Source organism: Lissotriton helveticus, chromosome 4_1 (assembly GCF_964261635.1).
Source record: "Lissotriton helveticus chromosome 4_1, aLisHel1.1, whole genome shotgun sequence".
In the NCBI taxonomy this organism is placed as follows: domain Eukaryota; kingdom Metazoa; phylum Chordata; class Amphibia; order Caudata; family Salamandridae; genus Lissotriton; species Lissotriton helveticus.
In genome coordinates, this window is record NC_136063.1 from 443881524 (window position 1) to 443906581 (window position 25058).

Consider the following 25058-nt stretch of genomic DNA (forward strand, 5'->3'; position numbering starts at 1 on the left):
AGGCCTAGACTAAGGGAAGAGAAGATCTTCTTCCCATATTGGTCATACCTCTTGGATTCCCTGTCCGGCGGGGCCGACGGGAATGCGGTCTGGGAATTGGAGGCCTGGATGACCAGGCTCTCGGGGGTAGGGTGGGAGGACAGGAAACATGGGTCGCCCGGGGCTGGGCGGTGGCGTCTGGCCACGTTCCTATCTACGGGCGAACCCGTAGCGGGCTTGGACCAAGTGCCCAGAAGAACGTCGGTCAAGGCCTCATTAAAGGGCAGCAGAGGCTCGGCCGAGCTGACTGCGGTTTAAGGACCTCAGTGAGGAGGTTAGTCCTCACGGCCGCGACGGGGAGCTCAAGGCCCAAGGCCTTGGCAGCCCTCATCAGCACCACACTATAGGTTGCCCCCTCCTCCGAAGCCATGGTAGGAGGGGAGACAAAACCAGTGTCTGGAGAGGTGTCCAGGCCACTGGCCTCCCCAAGGTCTCCTGTCCAGTCCTCATGAGACTGACACTCCCTGGTCAGAGGGTCCTCAGACCCCTCCCACGCCTCTTCAACACCCATCTCCTGATACTCAGGGTTCTCAATTAATGGGGCCTGTTCATAAAAGTGAAATTCACCAAACGATGTCTGGAGCGGCACCCATCGGGCCGTCCCGACGGCGGAACAGGAACGAAGGTGGAACCGGGGAAGGCGCCGCCCGAGGACGGCGCCGGAGGCAACACCTGCGGGTCCGACGCCGGGGAGGTCGTAAGATCCACCGGCGACAAACCAGATCCCTAAGGAGGTCCAGCGGCGTCCTGCGGCTCCGGGCCCGAAGGCACCGGCGGCGTCGGGATAGGGGGGACCTGCAGCGCCGGGCCCGAAGGCGTCGGCGGCGTCGGGGCCGAAGCACCCGACGGCGTCGGGGCAGAACCTGACCCGCTAGGGGTCCCAGACGGGTCCGCCGGGCCCGAAGGCGCCGCGGAGCCCGCCGGAGGAGAGAGTTTCCTCATGGCCATGAGGAAGCGCTCGATCTCCTCCTGCGACGCGCTCAGCCCAGGGACCGGAGGGTGTGGAGCTGCACGCGGCGCCCGCGACTCCGAAGGAGCCCCGTGGGTGGTGTCAGCCGAACCCCCGGCCGCATTGCGCGAGCGTTGGGGGGAGTCCGAAGAGCGATGACGCCGCTTGGACTTCTTGTGCCTCTTACCTGACGATGACTTCGACCCGGAGGAGTGCGGCCTACTCTCGGAACTGTGGTGGCTCCGAGCCCGCGACCTGTCCCTCGACCTCCCATGGGATCGGGACCTCTCACGGCGCGGGACCGACTGCCGGAGTTCGAGTCGCCTGCGGGACCGCTCCCGCCTGGCTTTCGAAGAGAGGGCCCGGCAGTCGGAGCAGGCCTTGTCGTCGTGGTCGACACCCAGACAAGATAAACAGACGCGGTGAGGATCCGTGACCAACATCAGGCGGTCGCAATCATAACAGGGCTTGAACCCGGGCATCCCTACGGCACCGTTCGGAGTCGAGAGACTTCGAGAACAATCAAAAAGTGATTCAAAAAGTTAGTCAAAAAATGTCTAGGGTTACTGCTTTTTCCAGATCTGCGCTTGCTGGCGCGGAAAAAAGAAGAACTGATGTCAGCACGCGGAGGCGGCGTCTAAGTACTACGACGACGTCATCACGGCGCCCACGATGCCGACGACGGACACGGAGCCGCAGACGACGCCTACCGACGCGCAAGGGTAGTGCTACGCAAAAATTTCCGGATCCAGTCTGACGCCTGGGGATATTCTAAGGTAAAGAATCTAATACTAACGTGTCTCTTTCAGATATTATTTTTATGATGGGACGTGGGCATGCAACCACCACACAGAGCCTTTCCGGGACCCATGCCCCCCTCCCCTTTTTATAAAAAAAAAAAAAAAAAAAGGAGAGGATGGTGCGCAGCCTCCTCTCCGAGCAACGTGTAGCCCCAGGGACTCCATCCCCAAGACCTTTTTTTTTTTAAATAAGGGGAGAGGGGCACATGGGTCCCATCCACAAGCCAACAAGGGCCCCCATCCCTGGGGCCTTTTATATTTTATAAGGGGAGTGGGTTGTGCTTTTATATTTTATAAGGGGAGTGGGGTGTGCAGCCCCCTTAATGGGCCTTTATGTCCCTGGGGACACCATCCCCAGGGTCTGTAGTGTGTGCCCCAAGGCCCACCCAGGGAACCTACAAACTACCATGTTGGGGGCTGCATGGGTAGCCCAGGGGTCCCACGGCCCCCACAGGTTTCCCAGCCAGCATCATACTGAGTGCTGGCGGGACCTGGCACCTTTCCTTTCCTACCATCCTGGCAAGAGCAGCATGTTGTTACTGCTCCCACCAGATGGGAGCAAAGTATAGTTCCCTAACTGGGATAGTGCGGGAAGAGTATATGCCCGCGCTCTGCCAGGCAGGGTACCACAGTGTCCCGGGGTGGGCTCCCTGAGACAATGTATTGTATCTTGGCCGGAGCGTTGGTGGTCACTGTGCAGATTCAACTGTTGAAAGGGAGACGCGCAGCTTTCATCCCCTTTTTATCATTATTTGACCCCAGGGGATGGGCTCTCCGGGGCCCAGTAGAAGCTCTGGCAAACTGGCCGCATGCTCCTCTCCCTTCATAATTACATTTGGGCTCAGGGGAAGAGGTCCTACTTAACGGATGTAAACCAAATTAGAACATTGGAATGTTGGGAGCTCCATTGAAAACAATGGAGTGCCCTGGGCTTATAATGGCTGGTATAAGCCTAGAGCACCAACATTCCAATGCTTCTTTGTTCACAGCTCTGGCTGTGAACAAAGGCTTCAGGGAACCTGAGGGGATTCCAATCCCCTCATGCTCCCAAAAGGCTTTGTTTTTTTGTTAGAACATTCTGTCCTCTAGTGACAGAATGTTCTAATAGCCTTATAGCCCTTCGTAGATGGGCTATACCGCTATTAAAGTCCCTCTCCCTTGTTAAAGGCCCTCGCCTTCGGCTCGGGGCCTTTAACGCTGGAGAGGGCCTTTAATAGCCGGTATAGCCCTCTACGGCGGGCTATAAGGCTATATTACAAAACACAAGCTTTCTGGACCGAGATCTAGCTTCCTGCCACATTTGGTGTATTTGTGTTTAGCAGTTTTTGCAATAGCGCTGCCTAAACAGGTTTATAGAAAAATGGTTTTGGAACACCTTTTTATCGCCCCCTTCCTTGATGGGTCACCCCAAAACTCTCCAGAAAGAAGATGAGGTTGCAAATATTTGTTTTGGAAAGCTTTGTAAAGATTCGTCAACCTGAGCCAAAGTTACTAGCAAACCAAAAAACGCTCTTCCTATGGAAATGCACACCTAACTACAACTACCCAGTGGTGAGCACCACTGGGTAATGTGTGTGTGTACACACACATATACAGAGACACACACACCTGCATCCATTATTTTATTTCTTTTACCCATTTGCCTCATAAGCATCACATTAGAAATTATGCAGTACATGGCAGTTTCAGCTTTGTGTGCCTTTCAGAGGAAACTTACTTCAAGGGAAATGGAAGGTGAGCAGGTGGGAGCCGCAGCAGAGCGCGGGAGATTTGTGGTTTAGTGCCTGCCAGCAGTCTCACAGTTGCCGATGGCTGGGAGGCATGTGTGCTTCCCTGATCCTGCGTAGCAGAGCAGGACAAAAGATGGCGCGCGGCAGCACGTTTCTAGAAGGCTGTCATGGCAGTTTTTTGTTTTTAATGAGGGCGCTGGGACAGCACGGAACATTGCAGTAGGAAGGATATCAATGAGCGACAAGGACAAAAGGAGACAGGCAGCCCTGACTGCAGAGCACAGGATACAACAATGATGACACCGGCAAACGCAGAATGTAAGCAACTGATTTAATGAGGAGCATCAGCAGGAAGAAACAAACCATGATTAAAGAAGAAAAAGATGTTAATAAAAACACTCGCAGTGAATTCTTAACATGACAGCAATATTTTTGGCATTGGTAAGATGTGTCATTCTTCTTGCATTTACTAAAAAACACAGCTTTGAAGAAAACCGGCTACAAAATACTGCTGTGGATGACACTCGACCTAGCATCCACGTCTGCTCCTAATAGGTAACTTCAATATTTATTTTTTGTAGAAAAACTGCCCTGACTCCTGCTAGGGAGAAAAGCTGAACGTTGTTCTACGGTGGGGCTGCCCTAGGGGGGTAGAGAAATCTAACTATTGAAATTGTTCATTCAGCACCCTGCGTGTCGCCCTGTTTGAAGATGCGACCTTTCTTCTGAGGGAACAGAGGTGCCAGAGTAAAGTATAGGCCCTCTGGGCAACAGCAAGGTGGGGAGGGGGGGCGGGTGGTGAAATGTTGCCGGTGTAGATTCTTAAAACCACACGGTCGTGGTGAAAGGGGGGTACCAAGGGATGACTATCACAGGAGTGATCACCTGACATCAATAAGACACTTCCAGAATCTCAGAGGACAAGCCACACATGATGTCTAGTGAACTTAAAAATAGAACTAGTCACAATAAATTGCTAAAGATGTGCTGTTTCTCTTGTTCTACTGGGTTAAAAAGCATATTTACATATCTTTAAAAAATAATGAAATATATACAACAAAAGTGCCATTAGGCACACCAGCAACCAATGCACAACGACTATTACTCTATTATCACAACACATAGCCTGGAACACTTTTTTTATCACCTGACAGAGTTGTGCCATCGGGGCAATTGTTAAAGAGGCACACGTCCAAACACCACAGGCACTCAGGGCTCTCAACCACAAACTCAAACGTAGGCAGAAATAAACAAAGGAAATATGGTAATTCGATTTTCTACAATAAAATGATGAGGCAGATATTATATTTTATAGGTGGGTGTCAAACGTGCTCCAAAGAGGGTACTACGGTCAAGATTTAGATAGGTCGAGTTGGGACTCAGTGCACTGATTTTAGGGGAAGGGACACTTATTTTCCCCAGCCAAAGGCGTGGGATAAAAGGCAATTAAAAAACAAATATGCAAGCAAATCAGCAGTACATGGAACACACAGAAAACACTAAACGCATACTGTAGATTAACAAATGTAGCCCATAGAGCTACTGTACAATTCTAAGTTTAAGGCACATTGTTAGGTCGTGTTCGCCTTTTACATTCATGTCGTGCGCTTTACCTTTCCCCACATTGCAGGAAGTCAAGCCTGGCCTGTGCTTCAAGGATGCAATGCAACATGTGCACCCTGGCCACTGCGTTTGTGCAATTGTCAGGAGACATTTCACTGCTCTCACGGGCTAGTCAGAAGAGAGTGCTCCCGGGGTGCATTTTAATGCTATGTGTTGCTGTCATGTAAAGGTTAATGTCATTCTTAACAATTCAGAAGCCATTTTGACGTTGCTTCATATAGTATTGTGAGAAGAATGAGCATCGCTTCTCTTCGGTTTTAACCCCATGCCATCGCATCACACATACACACACAATCTCACCTCCATCTTGGAGTAGGATTAACCACCTCCATCTTGGAGTAGGATTAACCACCTCCATCTTGGAGTAGGATTAAACTCTCTCCGCCCACCTGCAAAGACAAGTATGGAAATTGGCCAGGCTTATACGACATTTGAGAAACAGTTTTGTTTGTGAAATCTCGATGAACCTAAACATTTTTGAAGGCAACATTTCTCAATGCAGCAGTTTAGCACGGCCTTTACAGGTAGTATTCATTGGAAGATGTGCCAGAATCCAGTGAGAAGGACAATCCCAAACATCCTGGGATGACGGCACAGGCAGGAGGACCAGCCACCCTTCCTCAGACCTTGGAGCTGCAGTCCTTTCTCTTTTGGTCCTGCTAGTGAACACTGCTTTGCAGATGGAGAAGTGTCACCACATCTGGACTCTGACTGGGTTCAGTGGATGCGCGTTGGCCCGGTTGACGTGTAGCTTTCAGTGGACATGGTACATACAACACAAGAGACATTCAGAATGTGTTTGAGAATTAAAGATGGAGGCGGAGGACCACTGATGGTAGCCCCTCTTTCAGTGGGGACTGACTGGTATTTGCAGGCTCTGCTCGAGGTTCAGTTGTGCTGTTCAGGTTCACGATCCGTGCAGAGGTCAGCCTGGCACATCAGCACATCTCTCGGTGCACTAACATCACAAATGCGAGTTGTGCAGGGTTTCATGGCCACTACAACAGGTCTGTTTCAGTGCAGTCACAAACAGCATAGATTGGTTAACAAACTCCGGTCAACGTAAAGAGGAGAAATCTGCCGGCTTTAAAGCTTCTAGGCGACCTTGCACAGTTCAGTGTGCTGCCACTTACTTGTCTTCAGTTCAGCAAACAGCATCAGTCAGAAGAGTGACCAATGTGTGCGTCACCCACACACTGAAGGAAACTTTTTTTTTTTTTTTAGGAAAACGTACCGTCTAATGATATGTCGCTGCCATTTTCAGGCGAGGAAGGCTTTATGGCTCAGTACTGAAATGATATCACAGAGTTGATTTTATACACAAAATAGGATCTGTTCCAGAAAACCCGCGTGAAGTAATTGACATACGGAGAGTAGTTGAATTTTATCTCATGACAAAATCGTCCATATTTGGAGTAGGCATAACTGTCCCCGTCTGCTTCCACCACCTGTCATAAGAGATGAAACAAGTCCAAAGTCACTGCCAGCTTCGTATTACTAATGCAGAAAACAATTCACTTAACAATGAAAACAAAGAGCGTTACCTGCGTTTACAGTTCAATCGATACACAATTTGTCTGGCATAACTCTTGTAAGGGCATGGACATTAGAAAACAGAGATGGAAAATAATCATGTAATTCCCCCTTGGGGGTCTGTAAGACAACACACGAGAGTCACCCTTCACTATATGTTCTGGACATAAGAAGGTTTTAATTCGCCATGGGTACAGGCAGCACTTCGTAGGCGACGGTTCTCTCCTGCCTGGACCTTTTCACCACTGTCGATTAGAGGAATACCAGCACGCATGCACCTTGACTGCAAGAGGGCACCTTGACCGCAAGAGGGCGCCTTCTTTTCTTCTGCAGTTTCTAGAACAATATCTCCATGGAACAGGTGGCAACTTTGAAGTTGAACCCGTTTCTATCATAGACAAGTCCCTGATCATGAACTGATAGGCTGCAACCAGGGTTTATTTATAGGGCCACTTTCTTGAGCAGGGCTCATTTACCTGCTCTAGAAACAGTATGGCAGTCAGTGCTAGAAAGTAGGGGGGGGGGTCAAGCGGGGTCGCAGTCTCGACAGCTATTTCTGGACTCAGGGTAATATGATGAATTTGTCCTGGTGCCATTTTCCGACACCAAAGCACAGTTCAGCAGCGCCTGAAAGTTGTCTGCATGCAGAGCAGCAACCTGCATGCAGCTTTCTGTTCCCCCCTTCCAGCTGGGCCCAAAACAAAGGCCTGAATTAAGTGGTCATCAGCCTTTCTTTTACTTATCACCAGCCCGGGAGCCACATGCTGCTTACAATTTAGATGCCAATACATTGAAAGGGAACACAGGCATACGGCACTTTAGAGAAACCATGACTTTGAGGCCTTGTGAGATACTTGCATGAACTGTAAGAAAGAAACAAATCATCTCTGTGTATGAGTGATTACACAAATACTAATATCAATGGCATCAACGAATTTATTTTTTATTTAATTCTTTTATAGCGCTACTCATCACAGTGTAGGGTGTGTCAGTGCTTTACATCACACCTAGAGATACAATAAATCTTACAAGTATGAAAATAGATTTACAGGATATGTTGTTACATAGCACAAGTATTATATGGTGTAGGAACCACATACTGCCCATATCATATAAATTATAATCCCTTCAACATTGCTGGGAACACTAAAGATCTTGGTAGCAGGCGTTTTGACCCTGTAAGGTATTTTAAAATGCAGCCGGCGTAGATTAGCCTGCATGGATGTTGGCGGTCCTTTCTGAGCTCCGGAGAGCCTGTACCTTCTTCACCGCCATCCGGCGGTTGTGGGGCAGTAGTGGGACGGACTCAATCAGAGGGTCTGCTGTCACTACCACTTCCCAATATGGTTTATTGAATAATTCAGAGTGGAGCACACCGAGAATCATGTGCCAGAGTCCGACCTGCTTTTCCTTTGTTTAACATGCTGTGCTGGAAAGATGGTATCGCCAAGACTACCACGGCAGTCAACACATGTGACGGCACAGTGCTAGGAGGGACCGCGCACATTTTTGGGGTATATTTACAAGAATTGCCGCTAAGCAGTTTTGATGTTGCTTAGCGGCAATTCTTTTTATTGCTCACTATCACCGGAATCCATTGCCATGTTAGCGACCTATTTACAATACGTCCCTAACATGGCTTTAGGATCAGTTAGAGGCGGCAGAAATTACCACTAAATATAGAGTCACAGCGTTAAAAATCTTGACGCTAGAGTGAAAATAGTGCCAGCTGGCCAATTAGCGGCAAAAAAATTCACGTTAGTCATCCCAACGCCACTTTTCAGCCTCTAGAGGCAAACAAAGCCTTCAAATACACCTCAAAGGAAGTAAACGAAAATAAAAACACCGGAATGTAGAATGGAACAGCCAGGACCAAGTTCAGCACAGGTCAACAACCCCCGACAAACCCCCTAGAAGCCAAGATGACCAGCCAGACTCCCAGGGAAGAGGAAATGCAGAATCAGGGCCTCATTAATGAAGAAGTGGCACATTGCTGGGGAAAAAAAGCGATACAAAAGGGGATGATGGACGGAGCGTTTGAGCAAATCAAACACTCACCCCCAGTCAACTGATCTGGGTTTAATCCATCACCATTCTTTAGTTCACTCTGCCACCCCAGTTCAGACATGGCCATATGCAAATCAGTCTGACCCTGTGCCTCATGGGAACAGTCCAGCCCGAACTGCCAAGCCATGTCTTCCCTGGACCGGAAACAAGCATCCTGGGACCGGTTTCGGATTCATAATCCTCATCAGCCAGGCTATCTTGAATCCAGTGGCCAAGTGAGCAATGGACTCACGTCTGAGCATACTCTGCCAACTTAGGGCGAACAAAGCGATACAAAATGGGATGATGGACGGAGCGTTTGAGCAAATCAAACACTCACCCCCAGTCAACTGATCTGGGTTTAATCCATCACCATTCTTTAGCTCACTCTGCCACCCCAGTTCAGACATGGCCATATGCAAATCAGTCTGACCCTGTGCCGCCAAGCCATGTCTTCCCTGGACCGGAAACAAGCATCCTGGGACCGGTTTCGGATTCATAATCCTCATCAGCCAGGCTATCTTGAATCCAGTGGCAAAGTGAGCAAGGGACTCACGTCTGAGCATACCCTGCCAACTTAGGGCGAACAAAGCGATACAAAAGGGGATGATGGACGGAGTGTTTGAGCAAATCAGACACTCACCCTGCAGCACTTTTCATTGCGCCATCCTTGTGACACCATGGCAGCTAATGCATGGAAGCACGGACAGTCCCGGGGCTTGGAGGCCTCTCTGGGCCTGCGTCTGAGACCCAGTCTGGGAGGCACCGGTGCTGTGGAGTTACTGCGGCCTGATGGTGGAGGTGGGCCACATCGGGCCTGAGCCTGTGGTCTGCAGCAGTTGACACTGAGGCGTCGGCGATCGCCCTTACCTGGTGGCGAAGTCTGGCAGGTCACATGGAGACACATTGCTGTCCTGTGTGAGAAGACCGCCTGGTGCCCCTTGGAGCTGTGATGGGTAGAGGCGCTCCTGCGACCCGACGTGGGGAAGTCTGCATTGCATAACACGCGTCACAACTACACCGGGGTGCACGGAGGAGATTGCCGATGATGGACCGTGCCTCCCTGCATCACAGGCTGGAGGAGGTAGCGCTGCCCAGACACTGTGGAGGCTGAGGCCCCTGAGCAGCACCAAACTTGTGTGATGGGAGCGCCGCACCTTCGCGCATAAGAGGGCCCTGTTGCATTACTTGCATCAAGAGGTTCCCCAGCGGACTAGGAGGCGACTGCTGTACCCAGGCTTGTGAAATCCGACCTAGCTGAGGATCCCACTGGAAGAGTCACAGATTTGGAGAGAGCACGGTGGATTGAGCCCTGGTGTCGATTTCCAGGTGAGGAGAATATGGGACAGGGAGCGGAGGAGGCCCGGGGGTTGTGTCAGGCCCAGGCCTAGCGCCTGTGGGTGGTGCACATTGTCCCATGAGCAATCTCTGCACTGCGGCAGACCCACATTGCCGAGGAAAGTGCACAAACTGGCTCAAGTTGCTGATATCGGCCATTAGTGGCAGCGGGTTCCAGGGGCACGGTGGTCGGTTCGGGTCCAGGTCCTTAGGCGCGCAGCTTGATATGCCATTACTTACTGGGGAACACAGAATCTGGTTGCCACTGTTAGATCGGAGGAGATGACCGTGTGGTGCTGCCTTTACTCGTACCCTGTTAGTGCGCTTTTGGGTGTACAGGGGAACTGTCCCTTAGTGGACTTGCTCCTTCCACAGTGCAGCACCATCTGGTAGCTGCTGCTGCCATCCCCATCATCTGCTGCTGCTTCCTCTGACCCGAAGGCCATGAGTTCGAGGCCCTCCTCCACCCGCAGGCTCACATAGAAATAGGAAATCACCTGGATTGATTGGTTTTGTGCAGGAAGATGTCCCTACCTGCACAATATCAATCAGCTCCGAAACGCAGGCACCCTTGTACCATGCTGCAAGGGTGCCTGCATTGGCGCATGACAGCCATTGTGGCCAACGTAGGGGAAAAAGACAGGAATGCGTCCTATGTTATAGATATGGGGGGCATTCCTGCTCTTTTGTTTGGTTGCAGGGCAGTGCAGAAATGTTCCTTGATGGGCTGTCCAGCACCAAAACCTCCTAAATGAGGCACCAAGTGTGTTTGCACAATTTTTAAGACCAGGTATTTTCTGATGTTAAAAAACTGCCTCTAATTGAACTTAGCAGCAGTTTTTTTCTTTAGTGACGTAAAAGGAAATCCTTGTAAATATCGCATTGTGTGTTTTCTGGGAGTTTTTACGTGGGAACACCTACCTTGCATCTCATTTTCCGTAAATCACACTAACAGAAGTGCAGCTAGAAAAAATTCACGTTAACGTTAAAAAAATGCCGCTAACAGGAGTTAGCGGCAACTTGTAAATATGGCAATAAAAAAAACACAGCCGTAATGTAAAAAAATGGTCCCTATGGCGGCGTTAAGTTCTTGCAAATATGCCCATTGTCTCTTATCCAGTGCTCCAGCGATAAACAGGCAATTTTAAAGCGGTGCATTCCCTTGCCATACAAGTGGCACAATGATGACCATGAGAAGAGGCTGGGGCTCCTGAATCATCACGACACTGGGAAAATGATGCCGCAAGTGCTAATGTTTTGCGCTTCATGAGTTTGTGGTATCGCAATAATGCAGTGATTAATCTACTTACCGGATGGTATTTCACCTCCTTTCTTCAGCACCCTCCCCCAGAGTTATACTAGTGCAATAATCACTACTCCATGAATGTGGCTTTCAGTCCAACGATTTCATCCCGTGGACCCAGTGGTATTCTTTTACAAACCTTTGTGTGTTTTCACCGCGCCTGTGTTTCTCCTGGCCAGGTCTGTTACTGTTTGCATGCCTAATGCTCAATCTAATGACTTCCTGCTGACCTGGCCTCATGTATTTTTGACTGAACCCTTACTCTAGTTCCTCCAGCTGTTCACTCTTTGGTCACTGTTACGCCACCTTCAATTATCTCCTCAAATCTCCATGCTCCCCTGCAGCATGTTTTAATCCCGATGTGGGTCAATGTAATTTTGAAATTTAAAAGGGTTCTGTGCTCCCTCTGAAACCAGGCGAGCATTTTGCTTCTTGACGTGTTTGAGGCTAATGATGGTGGATTCAAAGGACCATAAGGAGAAGGAAGGAAAGAGGGGAAGGGAAACCTTAAGAGGACGAAACAAGAACCCCCACCGCTTTTCCAGAAAGTCTAGTAATGAAGGAACAGGATAACTCCTCTACATGAGATGCTATTGAACGAGGTACATGACATAGCTCAAACCACCAAAACCAATACGGAGATCTTACAAGTTGAGTGTCTGGCATTCGTAAAAATCCTAAAGACCTTAATTTCAGAGTGTCCAACACAGAGAGTAGAATTGGTATGGAAGAAGATAGTATATCTGCCAAACAAAGGAGCCTGGCCAGAACTGACACGAGGATAGCTTCACTTAGATGCAATATTACCGATTTAGAGGATCGCAAAATATGTGGCAATCTGAATTTTTGGCCTTCAGGAAGATGTTGAACCTACTGCCCGACAGTGGTGTACTTTATAGAAAAAATGGCTACCACCAACCCTGGGTCTTTTGTTTGGTAGGTACTTAGAGATGGAGTGTGATTATTGGGTCCCCACCCACAGATCTAAGACTGCGTCATCCCCTCGAGCTCTGATATTCAAACCTCTACGTCAACCAACACAGAGTTGATTTTAGCACACATGAGGAAAGTCAACTTAGTCCAATGGAAGGATGCCAAGATCTAATATCTTAGGATTTTGCAAGAGCTACGGTTATGAGGAGGACATGTTTTATGGCCCTCAGGAAGACTTTGGCAGAAAGAGCGATTCAACACTTAGAGATGTCTTAAAGGGTCGTTCACACATCTTCTTTGAACTAGCATAATTGGTAACTTTTCTTGTAAACACCTTTAAAACCCAGATGGCGGACGCCAGTGACAAGCCTAGACGACTTGTTAGAAAAGGCGCTTATGCGGTGTCATTTACTACCATGAGATCGGAAAATATTCTGTCTGACTTGTTCCCATATCCATTGTCAAGTTCTTCGGAGCCTTGGCTCTACCGATTACTTTTCCTCCATTCTGGTTTGGTAACCCCTGTGAATTAGGCCAAATGTGTTAATAGAATCTAGTAATTTGTATGACTATTTACCCTTTAACATGTTTTCTTTTTTTGTCCCTGCAGCGGTGGAGGATGGGGGTGGGAGTGCCACACTTTTCCACCCCGTCTTCATTGCGTCTTTGTGACAATTTTCCTTTAGTCCCAATGGCTCCAGCTGAATGCTCATCTACATTTCCAAATCCTGGGTCTTTGGCCCTCGTGTATATTTGGCTATTACATGTTGCCCTGTAAAGTTCTTGGAGACACTCGATAATGTATTGTTATTGTTATGTGTGTCACTTGAATCCTGTATCTCCAGCCTCATATCCTATTATTACTTGGGCATATTACGTGCTGCTGAATAGACCCAAAGTAACCAAACTCTGTGTTGTTATGTTTAGGTCTGATTATTGTCTTGGTCCTCTTTGTTATTATAGAGCTCTAGAAATGGTACTCTTGTTTTTTAGGAAGATTGGATTACAAGTATTATTGCCCACTATATTTGCTCAGTTTCATTTTTCTTCAGAGCATTCTCATTCGCAGGTCTCACTGTATATCTGATTGTTCTGCCTGCTGTTATGGGTGGCTGGCCCCCGGGAGAGCTGAGAACAGACATAGCTATATTTGTCTATGTGTAGATCTGTTTCGTCACTCAGATTGGTCACAGCATGAGATGCATTTTTCTATTGTATCTGTGATTAATGTTAACCATTGGGGTTACATAAAGGTAGTTAATTATAGGTTTCATTTCCCTTGCCTATTCAATTTAGTATTTTTTATGATTCACAACTTTTACTAGCCTCGGCGCATTACCTGACAGCGCTGTACCTGTTGCGCAGCTCTGCTGAATTTTAAACTTTCCTGTTTTTGTCTTTTTTTTAGTTATCCTTATTTTATCACTTATTCCTCGTTTTTAACTGTTGGTAATTGCCGGCCACGCTTTACTTGCACCTCTGACACCCTTACCCGCATTATAATTGGTTGTACACCGCACTTTGCGGGACCCTCGCCCCGTCTCGTTGGCGGCCATCTTCAGTGAGGGGTGAGGATTACAACGGTCTAGTTCTCACTAGGAGGCTGGACCAGTACAAATACAAGGTAAATCGCAGGTGAGCGCCTTTACTAGCCTCGGCGCATTACCTGACAGCGCTGTACCTGTTGCGCAGCTCTGCTGAATTTTAAACTTTCCAGTTTTTGTCTTTTTTTTAGTTATCGTTATTTTATCACTTATTCCTCGTTTTTAACTGTTGGTAATTGCCGGCCACGCTTTACTTGCACCTCTGACACCCTTACCCGCATTATAATTGGTTGTACACCGCACTTTGCGGGACCCTCGCCCCGTCTCGTTGGCGGCCATCTTCAGTGAGGGGTGAGGATTACAACGGTCTAGTTCTCACTAGGAGGCTGGACCAGTACAAATACAAGCCATGCCGACGCGCAGCGTCATCGCGCAGCGGGATCGCCGGATATCCGCCGGAGTTACGCCTGAGTTCAGCCCGTCTGCGCCCGTCCGCGCAGAGGACGGGCTGCAGGACGGACTGGACCCGGCTTTTTCTCCTCTTCCATCTTTTGAGGTAATCAGGCAATATTCTATATCCGATCTGCTGGCGCTCAAACCGTCTGCGCATTCTTGTCACTATTGCTTTTCTCCTGCGGGGATCTTACATTCCCCTCATTGTCCTACATGCAGAGCTTCTCTTCGCTTCCTTGCCCCGCTATAATAAGACCCCATTCTTGCCTTGGAAAAAGATCTACTATCCCTTTTAGAAAGGGTTTCTTGGTAAACGCGTGCTCGCTTATTAAAAATAACGTTGCTTTCCACGAGTTTGTAGAAGAGAGACAGCCAGATTGGGTCTTTGTGACCGAGACATGGGCCTCGCACTCCTCCGGTCATGATCTACTCCTAGCCATTCCTAATGGCTATTCTCTCCATAGACATGACAGACCGCTTCGTAGAGGTGGAGGACTTGCCATCCTCTATAAATCCTCTCTTTCCTGCACCATCAAATCCTTATCGATGCCTCAAGATTCTTTTGAAGCACTATACTTCTGCATTTGGTGTGCCCCATCTGTCTCATTTACCGGGATACTTATATACAGACCACCTGGTTCTAGAGCTAGTTTCTGTGTAGATCTTCTTAGAATCCTTGAACCCTATTTTGGAAAACCTCGTCTCTCTATTCTTGGCGATTTTAACTTCCATCTTGAGGATGTTGGTTCAAAGGATACCTCTACACTAATTGAGTCGCTTGAAGCTGGTGATCTCGTTCAGTTGGTTAACAGCCCTACACATAAGGCTGGCCATATTCTGGACGGGGTTTTTTCCAGTGACTCAAGACTATCTACTGGTCCCCCTTTGCCGTTGGTCTGGTCAGACCATTTTGCAGTGCCGTTAGAACTTGTTCTCCCTGCCTCGGCTATGGCTAATCAGGCCGCCACCGCATTTGTTCTTAGGAGAAACTATAAAAATATTACTGATGAAGCACTTGCCCCCTATGTTCGGGCCACAGAGCCTTTCTCCTTAAAGAAGGCGAGTGAGGCAGCTCAAGTACTCTCTGATTCCATCTCTATTGCAGTTGAGAAGCTTGCTCCCACCTCTCTTCGCTATGTGGCGAGGCAGAAACCCACTGCTCCCTGGTTCTCTGAACATCTGAGACTTTTGAGGCGGAGCTGTAGGAGTAAGGAGAGAATTTGGAGGAAATCTTGGGACATGAGGGACCGGGAGGAACACAAGTCCGCTTTGCGGGAATATAAACAGAGAGTGATCACGGAAAAGCAGGAGTATTTTTCCAATCTCACAAGTTCTCTAACTTCACCCAGAGAACTTTTCAAAATTGCTGACTCGCTATGCTCTCTCCAACTTCCAGATCCAGTGGTGAGTTCACAAGATCTTTGTAATAACATCTCGGATTTCTTTTATAGTAAAATCACGGATATCCACGCTTCTTTGGAAGCTCAACGACATTCCCTGGATGATGGCGTTCCTCTCAATATAGTCAACCTTGATACTCTGGTTGAAGGTTCCTCTGCATCCCTCACCCAATTTCCAACTCTTTCACTGGAAGGACTTAACCTCCTCTTAGACAGGACTAAATCCTCCTCCCCAATGGATCCTGTATCTCTAAAAAAGTTAAAGGAATGTAGAAATAGTATCCTTCCGCCCCTGCTTGAAATTATGAACGGGGCTATTGTCCAGGGTACCTTTCCGCCGGTGTGGAAGAAGGCCATAGTGAAGCCTCTCCTTAAAAAACCATCTCTGGACCCGGGCAACCTTAAGAACTTTAGACACATTTCTTTACTGCAAGCCCCGGCAAAGATGCTAGAATCGCATCTTAATACACATCTCTCCATTTTTATTGAGACTGGTGAATATCTTGATAGCTCGCAGCACGGATTCAGAAAACATCATAGCACTGAATCCGCTCTCACTGTTGTGGTGGATAATATTCGCCGCAAAGTTGACCTTGGCCAAACTACAGTACTGGTTCTATTAGACCTCACGGCTGCATTCGATACTCTGTCTCCCGCCATGTTAACATCTCGGCTTAGGGAGGCAGGGGTTACGGGACCAGCCCTGAGTCTCCTTAACTCCTTTCTCCATGATAGAGAACAGAGAGTTATGCTTGGAGATTTCCTCTCCCCTGCCAAGTCATTGCAATGTGGGGTGCCACAGGGGTCGGCTCTTAGTCCGACCCTATTTAACATTTATGAGGCCCCCCTTGCCAGACTAGTAAGATCGCAGGGGATGGAGGTGGTGTCTTACGCCGACGACACCCAGATCATGGTGTCACTGGCCCACTCTGTCAGTACATCCGCATTCAGCTTTAGGTCATGCATGCAGCGTGTGGCGGAGTGGATGATCCTCAACTCCCTAAAGCTGAATGGCGACAAGACAGAGGTCTTGGTCTTTGCTAAAGACCAACACATGTGGTCGAGCGAGTGGTGGCCTTCATCTCTTGGCATCTGCCCCACTCCCTCCCAATCGGCCAGAAATCTCGGCGTCATTTTTGACACCTCACTTTCCATGACGCTCCAAGTGAATAGGACCGTGGCCACCTGCTGGGGTGTTATCAAGATCTTAAAGAGAATCCTCCATTATCTCTCCTTCCAGGCCCGCAAACCAATTGCAATTGGTCTCGTTGGCTCCAGGCTCGATTACTGTAATTCTCTTTATGTGGAGTCCAACAAGGGCCTTATCCATCGATTGCAAACTGTACAGAACGCCGCAGCGCGCTTCGTTCTGGCCCTTGCCATAGCATCATCTGCCACCATTGCTAGGAGAGATCTTCACTGGCTCCCTGTCCAGTTTAGCATTTCTTTAAGCTCTTATGTCTCACATATAGAGCACTCGCGGCTGGCTCTGTAGACGCACTTGGTACACTGCTCACCCGTTATGTACCCACGAGATGCCTACGATCTGCCGGGTTACATCATTTGGTAGTGCCTCGTGTTAGATTGACCAGATGGGGAGCAAGAGCTTTCTCTGTCGTTGCTCCTCAGCTCTGGAATTCTCTTCCGATGGAAATAAAAATCTTACCCTCTATCGATTTGTTTAAAAAAGCCTTGAAAACCTGGTATTTCACCAGAGCTTACCAATGAGATACTGCTGTCTGACCTGGTTTGTTTCTTTATTTGATTTAGGCGCCTTGACGCCCATTGGGCTAAGTTAGCGCGATATAAGATAGAATTCATTCATTCATTCAACATACGTGCTTTTTGACGGTGGTGTCATATTTTTACCATGACTATCCAAAATAATGTTTAACCTTGTTTGCTTTTTGGGTCTTGAGGGGATGGGCTCTAGTTTCCCACTGTGTGTGTGCCCCACTGCCTAGTCCAAAACTTTTTTGCCTCTTTGGGGTGATCTCCCTGTACTCAGAGTGTTCTTGTTTTGTGGTTTAGTCTTTTCTCTTTCTCCTCTATTCCTTCAGAGCCATGTGTTCTCACATAAAACACTTTAAGCTATGGTTGTTTAATAGATCACCTTTACGCTGAGAGTCAATTCGGTAAATACAAACGGGTTTAACCATCCGGTGAAGCGCAGGAAGGTTTTGGACTATTGTTACTTTTTGAAAAGGGATGTTGTGTTTTTACAGGAGACAAGGATTGGACATACAGAATTGCGGTGGCTGAGTGCAGGACTTCTCATGTTCCCCAGCTGTGTTAAAGAAGAATGGAGTTGTTACATTAAAATATAGGACTTCTGCTCTTTCCATCATGTCGTAGCAGGACAATTGTGGCAGGTGGTTAAATACCCAACTTCAAGCAGGTGATTTAGGAGTGTTTGCAATATGCACCGACTGTAGATGACCCTACCTTTTGGTCTAACCTAACTGCCAAGATGGCCCTGCACACCACGAATACCCACATCATTTTGGGAGGTGACTTCAACCTATCAATGGATACTATTCTAGATAGGCACTCAGTCTTTAAATATATAATCCCTAAGGCCCATAAGGCACTGCACATGCCCTAGCAGACGTTTGGATGTTGCATAACTCCAATGGTAATGACTTCACCAGTGGCGGTGGGGGCGTTGGGGCGCTGCCCCACTAGCCACCGTCGTCACGTCACACATTTAATTAGATATGGTAATGTGAGAAGAATCAAAAATAAATTATGTTATCCTAAGCGCACTCACAGTCTAATGAGAGCCAGCTGTACCGGGACAACAAGCCCCAGAATCGGACATTGCGGAAGGGTGGGGGCGGGGCTGTGGGAGTGACTGACAGCGCAGCCAGCTGAGCAGAAATAGCGCAGCAGGCAGCACTGTGTGTGCGCATTTTGGACTAGTCATTTTTTACGACTGGCCCACGCATGCGCACACACAGTAGTCCCTTCCCTCCTCCTCCTCTCCTGTAGCTCGCAAACAGGCAGGGACCCGGGTGCCCCGGGTCTCAAATGGGCAGTTTTAACCCTGCTCTTTATCCAATCCTGGCGCAGCGGGCGCTGTTAAGCTGCGCCAGGATTGGCTGAGTATACACTGGCAGAGAGTTCAGCACTGGTGCCGCGCGTGGGTGGTGGCTGTGGCCAATCACATGTGGCTTCGCACGTGACGTTACTGCGCCTGGCGTGCCTCAACAACACGACGAGGCAGAGTCACGAGGAGAGTGTGTATACACTACAGACTCTGTAGTAGACCTGTCGTGACTCTGTGACCTGACCACTGCTTGTCGTGAGTCGTGCGGTGTGCCTGCCTGCTGTAGTCATCAGTATAGTGAGTGTCTTCATCTTCTTGTCTGTGACTGTGAAGTGCGTGGTGGCACAGGCACAGCATAATTTCCCCCAATCCGTTTGCATAATGCCTGTTAAAGTAGCTTGTAGTGCGCTGTGACATCATGAAGATACACCGTATTTAGTATTAAAGTAAAGCAACCAGTATAGAAGAAAACGTAGATGTAAATAATTTGTTATGGTTTGTACATTTGCTCCACTTTCCCAGCTTACTCCGGCCCATCCCAAAATAAGTGGGGCATCTCTCGTCTCGTGTCTGCCACTGGGGCCCTTGCAGCACTGCTACTCTACGGCAGCAGCCGCTCCTCCTCCGTAGGGTAGCAGCACTGCTGCTCACCAACTCCCCAACCTGGCTGCCAGCACTACCCCCTACAACCACTTACTTAAATAGCCAGTGCCTCTAGCGCAATATGAAGGGGCAGATGTTCAAACAGTGCAGCAGGCACCTTCCCTAAAGTACAGCAAGCCCCGTGGCACTGACCCAAAAGCCTGCCCAAGTAGCTGCATTGGCAGCCAGTAAACCCTGATGTGGCAGCCACCCCCCTCCCCCCTCTCAGGAGCGAGGAGCAGGGGGACAAGAAGAGGCGAGGACCCATCTTCCCAAATACCGCAGACCACGTGGCAACGAGCCGAAGGTGATGTGCAGTCGGCCCTCGCCTCCATAGTGACATGCTGCTGGCCTGTGCAGAAGCCACCCATAGAAGTTTTATCCCGCGCCAAGGCACTCACTGGCACACGCGAGCTGGGCAATCCACCTGTACTGTCTTCAAGCGCATGGCACCCGAACGCATGGCAGTTGCACCTTCTCTGCGTGTCTGGTGCAACCTAGTAGCATCCGGCCCTAAACACACACGCGCTGCACTGTTCGTTGTGGGACTGTGTGTGGAGCTCTATGTCTAGTGCAGGCTTCTCCAAGGAGAAGCTCACCAGCTACCTATAATAAGTAGCTCTCCTGTGTGCAACCATGCCTGTTAAATTAGAAGCTATTGCTTTGTTAATTTAATATATGTGTACCAAAATCGAAAAGGGTGCATTCGAGATGAAAAGTGAACGTATATTTTCATACGTTGATATTTGGAGAACATGGTGGAATTTAAAATGCCTCAAGTCGGTACACTACAAATCGAACTAGTGCTTGGAAACTTGTAATTTGAAAATAATTGAATAAGACCACCAACCACACTGCAGTACAACTCACATGACGACATAAACATCACCAACGAACAATCTATCTCAAGGCCACACACCAAAGCGCCACGAAGAAGGCATTTGCTGCTTGCAGCGCTCTTTGCTTTCCATACTCAAAGCATATATGAGACAAGCATTGGCATAGCCAATAGGTCTCGCTAGGCCTCGGAGGAGGCGCCCCTTAGGCTGGCACTTGACAGATTGATTTTGCCAGTTAGCTGCTAGCTAGGCCTCGGAGGGAGGCGCCCCGGCCCCCGGCACCTCCCTCCCCCCCTCATTTTCATTTCACCCCGACCAGATATATGCACGGTGCACGCACATATTTATTTATTTAATGCGATTTTATACGCGAACTTTACCCAAAGGTGTCAGAACGCTTAACATAAGAACCAGTTGCAAAACATAGGACTAAGAAGGATTACATGCGTTACATAAAAGATACAAACAGAAAAAATTGCAAATGTACAAGATGTAGCCATCCTGCTGAGATATTTCTTCACTTTTTTTTCTCCCCTTCATAATAGTTTCTCTAGGATTTACTACATTTTAGTTGATAATGCCCTGTTACAGAAACACCTTATCTGCTAACATTGAACCCATTACCATTTATGATCATGTAGCGGTCTCTATCCCTCTTAGACTTCTGCCCTCCCAACCCAAGAACCGATCATGGAGATTGAATTCAGAATTTTTTTTAATTTATTTTTTTTTATAAGTTTTTATTGTAGCATTATGTCAGCATATGTATTAGTTCAAGCATTCAGATATGTGGCGTCAACATTCCGCCATTTTCAATTCGACTCGCAACATTTCTTTTTTCTTTAACATTAAACAACAAACAACAGTCAGGTGTACAGCTCGGTCTTACAGAAGTATGATAGGTATACGTAAGCTTTCTAGTTGCGTCAGACCGGCGGCCGGTATGCACCACCCACACGTATTCTTATCATCCCTTACGCCAGAAGGGCGAGATAGTACCCAGGCAATCCGCACCCCTGCCACCCCACCCCACCCGCAATCCCATTTTTACACTACATCCTCCTCCTCCTCCTCTGAACTATCTATATCTTCTTCTTCCTGTAAAGGTTCACAAGGCTCCCCCCTGTAAACATTCCATGGCAGCCATATTTTGTTCCATTTACGTGGATTGGCCCTCTGCTGATACACCGCCCGCTCCACCATCATGAGCATATCCATATTTTTGCACCACTGCGTCAGAGTCGGTGTCTCGGATGCCCCCCATCTTTGCGCTATGTCTCGCTTCGCTAACATCACCCCTATAACCACTCATTTCCGCCCTTGTGATGTCAGGTCGGTCGGGCCCCATACATTTAACAAACAAATTCTAGGGTCAGGAGTGAACGGGAGCTGCAGCGTCTGGGCGATCGTGCGTGCCACACGGTTCCAGTAGTCTAGTATGTTCAGACAGGACCAAAGGGTATGGAAAAGCGTCCCCTCCTCCCCACAATTTCGCAGACAATATGGGTGATCTGCCCTCTGGAATTTGTGTAGTGTGGTGCGTGTGTAGTACACTCGGTGCAATATCCTGAACTGTACCAATCGGAACCTTGCTGATATCCCCGCCTCTCTAGACGATGCCATTGCGGCATTCCATTCTGCCTCATCCAGGGCACCAACATCATCCTCCCATTTCTCTTTCAACTTCTGTAACGGGTCTGGCAAATTATTCACTAATTTACGATATGTGAGGGATGTAGCGCTAGCTTCCATGTAATCAGTGAGTAGTCGGTCTTCTAAAGGGGCCGATTCCGGGACCTGAGTACCTGGTGTCAGTGCACCTAGTAATGCATGTCTAATCTGTATGTATCGATATGTCTCAGTGGTGTTCAGCTCATATTGTTCTCTCAGAGTGTCAAACGGAACCACCCCCTCTCTTGTCCACAGATCACCCACCGTGGAAATCCCTATGGTGTCCCAGTGGTCAAATCCTTTACTACGTCTCAAGTTTCCCAGCGCCCTAGAGTCCCACAAGGGTGTGAGTTGTGTAATCACCCCCCCCCACTTCAGACGGGATTGAGCCCTATGCCACAGCGTTACAGTGTGCTTAGTTGGGCCGACCAGTTTTGCCATGAGGCCTTTGTTGTAGAGCGGGGCCAGAAGTGTATTAGTGCCAAGCTGCCGCCTGTCCGCTAAGTACGCCGGGTCCTCCTGCGGTGCATGTAACCACTGGTTAATCACCTTGAGGTGCGCCGCCCAATAGTACAATTCCAGGTTTGGGAGTGCAATCCCTCCACTGTACCAATCCCTAATCAGTTTCACTTGTGCTATCCTTGCCGGACTATCTCCCCACAACAGTCCTGACAGTTGCCCCGATATCTGTTTGAAAAAGGAAGGCGGAACCAGTGTCGGTGTGTTCTCCAAAACATAGAGGAACCGGGGCAGCGCCATCATTTTGAAAAGCGCCGCTCTACCCAACAACGTCAGCGGGAGTGTCTTCCAGTGGCGCACGTCCGCTTTCAATCTGTCGAGCAGCGGTTTCAGATTCATATCCTGAAAGGTCACCTGATCGCGGGTGATCTGAATCCCCAAGTATCTAAAGGAAACTTCCTCTACCACCAAGGGGCAGTCCACCTCCAGACGTGGCGGGGTCCCATGCAGCATGTAGAGCACCGATTTCGTCCAGTTAATCTTGTAACCCGATGCAATACCCTGCCTCTCACACAATGCCAGTAATATTGGAATCCCTTCCGCCGGGTTAGTTAGGTATATTAGCATATCATCAGCATATAAGGACACTCTGTCCTCCCAGCCATCACCCCAGTCAATGCCCCGCATCAGTGGCGTGGTCCTAATGATAGTCGCCAATGGCTCCAATACCAGGGCAAACAGTAGTGGTGAGAGCGGGCAGCCTTGTCTCGTGCCCCTCGCTAATGAAATGACTCTCGAGACATGTCCGTTTGCAGTCACCCGCGCCACCGGTTTCTCGTACAGTAGCTTGATCCACCCTATGAATTTCGGGCCGAAGCCCATATGGTGCAGGACTGCAAAGAGGTACCGCCACTCTACCAAGTCGAACGCCATTGTGGCATCCAATGAGAGGATCGCTGCGTCGGTTGTCAACAACGGAGCTCTCGCCATAACACCATGTAAGCGCCTGAGATTCAGCGCCGTATTCCTGTGCGGCATGAATCCCGATTGGTCCGGATGTATGAGGTGGCTAAGGTGAGGCAGCAGCCTGTTGGCTAACAATTTCGCTAGGATTTTGCTTTCTGCATTTAGGAGGGAAATCGGCCGGTAGGAGCCGCAATCTTCAGGGGGCTTGCCAGGTTTCGGGATCGCCACAATGGTAGCCATGCACTGATCAGGTGGCAAGCGTCCTCGTTCTAAGCTGTCTACGTACATGTTGAGTAGCGGTGTTGCGAGCGTGTCCGACATGGTTTTGTACCATTCAATCGGGATTCCGTTGGGGCCCATGGCTTTTCCCGGGCGCAGTGCCGCGATAGCCGATGTTATCTCCTCAGCAGACAAGTCTGACTCTAGGTCCTCAACGTTTTCCTGCAATAGTGTGCGGGTGGGCACTCCCACGAGCGCCGTCTCCGCCATTTCCCGGGTAACCTCTATGTCAGAGGTATACACCGCCTGGAAGTGGTCTGCCAGGAGTTCGACTATCCGGGCAGGGCGGGTGTGCATCGCCCCTACAGAGTCTTTCAGTTGCAAGATAGTCCTCTGTCCCTCCCGCTTTTTCTCTAGCCAGGCTAGGAGCTTACTTGCCTTATCCCCTACGTCGTATATCCTATTCGTAATGGCCGTCATGTGTTCGGTCACTCTACTGCGTAGAAGATCAGTATGACGTTGCTGACACAGCCGTAATGCGTGGAGCGTGTCTCCAGTCGGGTCAGCCATATGAACTTCATTTGCCTTGGCGAGCCTGTCCTCCAAGTCTAGTAGTTCCATTTTCTGGGAGCGCTTATAGCTCGTTATTGTGGAGATGGCTTGGCCTCGGAGGACCGTTTTATAAGCTTCCCATAGGACCGATGGGGATGAAACCGAGCCAGTATTCTCCGTGAGGTAGCATGTTGTCGCCGATTTGAGAGCCTTGGTCACTTGTGGGACCTTAAGGTAGCCCGGAAATATCGGGTATATGCGCTCTCGGGACCGTTCCGGGTTGGAAAGGGTCAGCGTCAACGGGGAATGGTCCGAGACACCCCTCGGTTTAATTTGTACGTCTTCGACAGTGAGCAGCCCATGCCCCGGTGCCAGGAAATAGTCGATCCGTGACAGACTGTCATGGACCGCTGAGTGGTAAGTGTAGTGCTGGTCAGTCGGGTGTAGGCGCCTCCAAAGGTCTATCAGGCCTTGTGCCTCTAGGAAGTCATGTAGCCGGGAGGGCCCTGGAGCCTGTGTTCGTGTCGGGAACCTATCCAATGTGTTATGCGCCACTGCATTGAAATCCCCCCCTACAATGAGGTCCCCGTCTGGGAGTTCCAACAGAAATTTTCCAAGCTCTGGGAGAGCTATCGTGTGCAGCGCCGGCGGAACGTACACCGAAACTATATTCAGCTGTCTCCCTTCCCATTGCCCGAGTGCTGCTGCGAAGCGGCCCTGCGTGTCTACCTTTGTGGACTGAAGTATAAATCTGGAGGATCGGTGCATTACTGTTCCCGTCCCACGGGACCCCCTTGTGAATTCCGAATGAGCGATCATACGGTAGCCTTTCCTGTCTAAGGCGTGTGTGGCTGCGCCTGTGAGATGTGTCTCCTGCAGCAGGACTAGGGCCGGGTTGGACCTCTTTATACTGTGTAGCACCAAACCTCGTTTGACCTTGTCCCCCAGACCTCTCACGTTCCAGGACATA

At 49.1% G+C, this 25058-nt stretch overlaps 1 protein-coding gene across 1 annotated transcript in view; it reads right to left on the reverse strand.

Annotated features, from left to right (window-relative positions):
- Window positions 1–3835: 3835 nt before the first annotated feature.
- DPY19L4 (dpy-19 like 4) overlaps window positions 3836–25058 on the reverse strand; it is a 672410-nt gene continuing 651187 nt past the window's right edge. The window contains exon 19 of the mRNA XM_078687017.1: window positions 3836–6589. Coding sequence (XP_078543143.1) covers window positions 6425–6589 — 165 coding nt within the window. The 3' untranslated portion in view covers window positions 3836–6424. The remainder of the gene's footprint in view (window positions 6590–25058) is intronic.